Raw genomic sequence first — 6,000 nt, forward strand, 5'->3', positions numbered from 1 at the left:
AGTAACATAAAGTCAAAGTCTAATTTTAAAGAAAAATCATAGCGATGACAGCATCCTGAGTGCCAAGAGTGCTGGACTCAGGCTCTGCCTCTAAATTCCTGAAGGTGGAGCTGTGGGGCCCAGAAGTTAGTGGCCATTAATTAGCCCAATGGACAAACCAAATGGTTATTGTTGGCTTTACTGAAATTTCAACTCAATAAAGTGAAAGTAAGAAAAGTTCCCTGGCTGTAACTCAAGCTTCTAGAATAAACCTGCTAATATCCATGCCACAACTAGTTTAGAAAATGAAGATGGAAACCAACACCCTCATGGATGTGGTTTAAGTAATCTATGAAGTATTCCTTATTACACAAAGAAAGGCCTTATGTTCATCTGTATCTAAATATTCATAAAATTATGATGATGATTGTATAATAAATCATTTCATCTAGTAAGAGTTATGGAAGTTCTCATTTTTCTGTATAGCACATTACCCTGTTTAGCAGGAAACACAGTATCTAAAACAGTGAAGCTAATATAATTAGGAAATGTCCCATTATGTCCCATTAAATCTACATACTAAATTCTGTGTACTATGACTGTGCATTCCTGGGCTGAGAGCTCAGAGAGATGTGTCCTTAGTGGCATTTGACTCAACTACTCATTTGTTTCCTTTCAATTAGTTCTGGGGTGCCTGGGTGGCTTAGTCGGTTAAGCGTCCGGCTTTCGCTTAGGTCATGATCTTGCGGTTTGTGGGTTCGAGCCCCGCGTCGGGCTCTGTGCTGACTGCCAGCTCAGAGCCTGGAGCCTGTTTCAGAGTCTGTGACTCCCTCTCTCTCTGACCCTCCCCTGCTCATGCTGTCTCTCTCTCTCTCCCCTAGAAATAAATAAAAACATTAAAAAATTTTTTAAAAAAAGAAATGGTAGTAGTTCAAACTGTTATAATACTTGCATCTTAGTGAGTCAGGTCAATTTTATTAGCCATCTTTTTTTCAATGGAGCAAATGTATCAGAGAAAGGCTGAACAAAGACTCCAATGTCAAGCAGGGAGTGAATGGCAAGCGCATAAGTCAAATCAAACGTACAAATTTCTGATTTTTAGTTTTCACCATTAGGCCCTCTCTTACAAAGAAATGAACCTCTATCCCAACGTGAATTATTAGGAATTTCACAGTAAAGTACATTTTTGTCTTTCATGGCACTTGCTCTAGTAAATCATAACAACTGGAATTATTTTAGTACTTACAATACTTGTCCCTCTCGCGAATGAAATAAGATTTCGACTGATGGGTAAGAGAATTAGCATGCAGTTAAAATTCAGGCACACTGCAGATGCTCGCGCCCAAGCCAGTGTTGACTGTCCATATATAAAGACACAAGAGAGATGCAGTGAGTAAGGAAGCTAGGAAAGATGGAATGCTTTCCGAAAGGATGATGGTAGTCACCAACTCTACTTACACCCAGAATAACTCGTGTGTAAAGGAAAGACTCTTCCTCTTCATACCAACGGAATGTGTCGATAAACAGATATAAATTCACTCCCAGCCATGAGAGCTAGTGTTGAATGAAAAGAGACCAATCAATACTATCTTCAATCTTTTCTTCTGTTCAAAATCACTTGGGGTTCTTCTTTTAAAGGATGAAATAAAGAGCTTCTCAATATTAATCACACTTACTCGATACTTATTTCTCATAGATTAGTTTTAACTGTTGATTACAATGGTAATAAATTGTTAACTTTATAAAAAAAGATTTTAAACACATATGGGTATATTTAAGGCATTTAATGAAAATTACAAAGCCTTCCTAATCAACATTGCTCTAATGTTTTTAAGTCGATGATGGCAAAAGGAGGAAATCTTTAAAAACAACTCAGAAAGTACTCTAGAAAAATTCCAATTTCATAGTCTAATTCAAAGACTTCATTTGATTTAGAGAAACAGTTCATACATTATGCAAAAACAAACTACTTGACTTTAAAAATAATTAAAAATGAACTCAATCGAAAAACAACTTTACATGATTCTGCAAGGGTAAATTAAATATAGCTACTGAATGTTTTCTAACAAGGTTTAGTCTTTTACCCAAGTAATACTTCAAGCTATTTAGCATTCCTTTACAATTATCTTAAAAATCAAAAACTAGTTAATATATACATTTTAAACTGAATAACAAAAATGATACTTACTCCTAATATGATAGAGACACTTTCATTCAAAATCCAGCAGCCCATCATGACAGCTTTGCTCTTTTGCTGTCAGCAAATTATTTCTTTCATTCACCTGAGCCTGGATGTTGTATCCTGAGTAAGGGCTTCCCTGGTAGATTATTTTGTCTTTTTATCTTAGGAAGCACCTAGTGGGAGCTGCTCTCGAAGAATTTCTAATTAAGGACTTCTTGCCAAAGTCATATCATCAGGCTGACATGCCTCCTGACCTGGCTGAATACAAGGCAAGTCTCTGTCTAATGATCCTCTTCCTCAAAGATTTCATAAGAAAAGAAAGCTCATTTTATGAAACTATCCTCATGTACTTTATACCCCCTTCATTTTCTACATGATTGCAGTCAATATGATAATGCGTCTTTATGTAAATTCGAGAAATAACCTCATTGCCGAGGGTTGGATACAGCAAAACACTTCACTTGAACTTTCTCTACTTTATTTTCTCTACTTCTTTACTTCTTTTCCCTGCTCTTTAAAAAAAATCCTTTATAGAAGATAGAGAATTGTGGCAAATAAATATGAATTAAACAGTCTTTCAGAAGATGGAGAAGAAACGGGAAAAAAGATCTTTGAGTATGACTATAAAGAATGAAGTGGATGATATTTGTGGGATTGATGGAATAAATTCTAGGTTTCCTCCTAATCCCTCTTGGCCCACTCATGACATAGATGAGAATGTCCTTCTATGCTTAGTGATTCCAAGAGGAACTGTGTGTGAACCTGGCCAGTCCACGATTTTGTGGTTAAATACATGTTAAATACAATGACTATGACTACTACGGTAGACAGAGTTGTTCTGATTGAGGCAATTTTCTGGCTAGTCCTGGCCTAAGTATTTCATTTAAAACTTTCAGGCAATTAAGATGAAAATAGGAGGAAACAATTGCCTAAGCTTCTGTCTTTATGTGGTGAATCTGTTTAGTGGTCTTACAAGAATTAAAAAAAAATTTAGACCTGGTAGGAGCAATAATTTGGTATTCATCACTTCAATCATCATCATCATCATCATCATCATCTTCCTCCTCCTAAATCCTAAATAATTCAGGCACTAGGCTAAGAACTTTTCTAGTAGTGTCCAATTGAATCATACATTAACTCTATGGGATAGGTATTAAAAGCTCCATTACACAAATGTGGAAACTGGCCCAGTCAAGTTTCTTGCAGTAGGAGCAGTTGGGACTTGAATTTGGTTCTCTCTGACTTGAGCAACTTTATTATTAACCACTACTTTATACTGTGCTTTTTATTAAATACTAATATATGGATTTGTTCATCAAACATACTTCATTATAGATATTAATTTCATTCCTATAAATTGGGCACATTTAAGTTCTAGGAATTAGTGTAATTTAATGTATTAATTACAAACAATAAGTTATTATGCATGATTATGTACGTTGTCTATTTCAACATAAAGAGAATGAAAATGATCCCTATGATCCAGTAATTCTACTGCTGGGTATTTACCCCAAGGAAATGAGAACACTAATTCAAAAGGATATATGCACCCCTATATTTACTGCAACATTATTTAAAATAGCCAAGAGAGAGAAGCAGTATTTCTAGACATCTTGAACTTGGAATTGCAGGTTAAGTGCTTTGATGAATGGATGCATTTTCTATTTGTCATTCGGCCCTGACTAGGTGATGTCTTTTGAGCCTGTTTCTCCATTTGTTTTCTTGGGCTCATTATCATATCTACCTCCTGGAGCCAGTCTTCACCCCCAGTTTCCCAAACCAACACGCGGACACCCACACTCACAAATACACACACTCCCACTCACGGAAGATGACGCCTGTTTGGGGGAAGTGTTAAATTTACCAGTAAAAATCCAGCAGCTTTGCTGCTCTTAAGAAAAAGACATCATTCTTGAGGAACTTTCCCCTCTAGAAATAGATAAAAGTACAGGTATTTTGACAGCATTAACCTGAGGTTAGAGCACACTAAGTGAAAAATTTTCGGGAGCCTGTTTAATAGTGAGCAATATAAAGATGTAAAGTCTTCATGTTCATTTCTTTAAGCCAATAATCTTCCATGATGAAATGATTTGTTATTTCTGAAGTGTTTAGGATTTACATATCTTAGAGGCCTTATTCAGCTGGGTTATAAAAATTAATTCAGAGAGAATACATCTAGAATGTTATACTATCTTGTCTATTTTAGATTCACTAAGTGTGAGGAAGGCTGGAACTTTCCAGCCTTCTGTACTCTTCACACAGCGTTACAAATGAGAAGCATGTATGGCTGAATAATAATGCATAGTCTCATTTTTTTTGTTAATTGCTTACAATATTCCTAATGCTACAGTAAAAATAAAATGTAACGGCTTAGGTTTAAAAACACATCTTTTCATGCTCCTTTCTTATTTCCAAAATGCCATGTGTTTTATTCCTCATTTGAATATGTAAAGGCACGTTGTGTTCAAGTGTAGCTATTATTCATTTAGAGCCCACAGAAATGGTTCATGGTTGTATTATAAGAGTATAACTCATGACTTTACTTCAGTGTTTTTCTTCAGACATTTTATTTTGTGGAACTTGCAGGGATATTTAGTTTACTCAAATGAAAAATATGTGAACTTCAAATTATATTCAAATTCATCCAGAGCTCAACACTTTTGTGCAATGGATGTACGTATCTTTTCATCTCAACCTTTCTATTTCCACATTTAAGAATAATCTGATGATACCACTGGTTGGTTTACAATATTGGAACCAGATTTCATAACACTCAAGATATCTTATACCACACACCTACGTCCAATTCCATTCAGCTTCTGGGTTCCTTTTCTGAAGCTCTCAGTTTGGATCAATGAGATGTGGTTGCTCTCATTAGTTTAAATTTACCTGGGGAAAGTTTGGGGATGCCTATCATGACCCAAAGGTCTGCCTCAGTTTTTACTTCAGTGAAGGAATCTGTACAGATTACAATTTAAATCAAGGCTATCTTAATCATTTTCCTAGAATCAGGGCCAGGTTAATGGGGTTGCATATAAAGAGAGAGGAAATTGTAAAAAATCTACTAAAATGATGTAAAGGCTTAGAATTAGTTTCACCTAGTTGTTTTCATTGCTGATAAGAAGTGCCCATTTTATTTCTTAGAATTTCCTCAAAACAAACAAAATGAAATTTGCATTGTTTGTTTCCAAAGCAGAGTACAGTCTTTCTAATTAAATGAGCACACTCACTGGCCTTTCCAGTTCACCGCAAAAGATGATGTGGGTTTTTTTCATTTGTGAAGATCACTGATAACAAACGATTTTTAAGTGGGAAAAGTAGGAGGGAAACAGAACATATATATTTATAAAGGTAGGTTAATTGATTGTGTGTATGAACACAAATTCTACTCTGTCTAGACGACATTCCAGGACTGGATTTGCTCTACTATATTTTTGGTCCCTTTTGGTTTCATAGTTGAACAGTTGACCCAACAAAGAACCGCTTTGAACCTCCAGGGCAAGACTGATCATCTAGTAATTTTTTTGCTGCTAACTTTTTTGCATACTAAAATCTAAGCTCCCTGTAGATATAGCAGAGTACTTAACAGTATAAAAATAGCATTGTCAAATTTTCCTCTTCCTAGTGTTAAACATATTTTTGTTTTTTTCCCTAAAGCAATGTAAACATGTATTAAAGTAAAAAGGATGAACAAAATAAAGAATAAAATACAAACACATATCATCTCACATCCTTACATGGTTATTTTGAGGAGGATTTGTTGTGATAATTATGTAATTATATTAGACAAATTACATGTTAGATAAATTCCATTTTTAAAGGAAAAGCAGAATAAAAGA

At 35.1% G+C, this 6,000-nt stretch overlaps 1 protein-coding gene across 1 annotated transcript in view; it reads right to left on the reverse strand.

The window, feature by feature from the left end:
• The window catches only part of NOX3 (NADPH oxidase 3), a 59,920-nt gene extending 57,705 nt beyond the window's left edge, over positions 1–2,215 (reverse strand). The window contains exons 1-3 of the mRNA XM_077755049.1: positions 2,168–2,215; positions 1,438–1,533; positions 1,226–1,336 (exon numbers count right to left, since the gene is read on the reverse strand). Coding sequence (XP_077611175.1) covers positions 1,226–1,336; positions 1,438–1,533; positions 2,168–2,215 — 255 coding nt within the window. The remainder of the gene's footprint in view (positions 1–1,225; positions 1,337–1,437; positions 1,534–2,167) is intronic.
• Between the last annotated feature and the right edge of the window lie 3,785 nt (positions 2,216–6,000).

The sequence above is a fragment of the Crocuta crocuta genome, unplaced genomic scaffold (assembly GCF_008692635.1).
Source record: "Crocuta crocuta isolate KB4526 unplaced genomic scaffold, BGI_CrCroc_1.0 scaffold11, whole genome shotgun sequence".
NCBI lineage: Eukaryota > Metazoa > Chordata > Mammalia > Carnivora > Hyaenidae > Crocuta > Crocuta crocuta.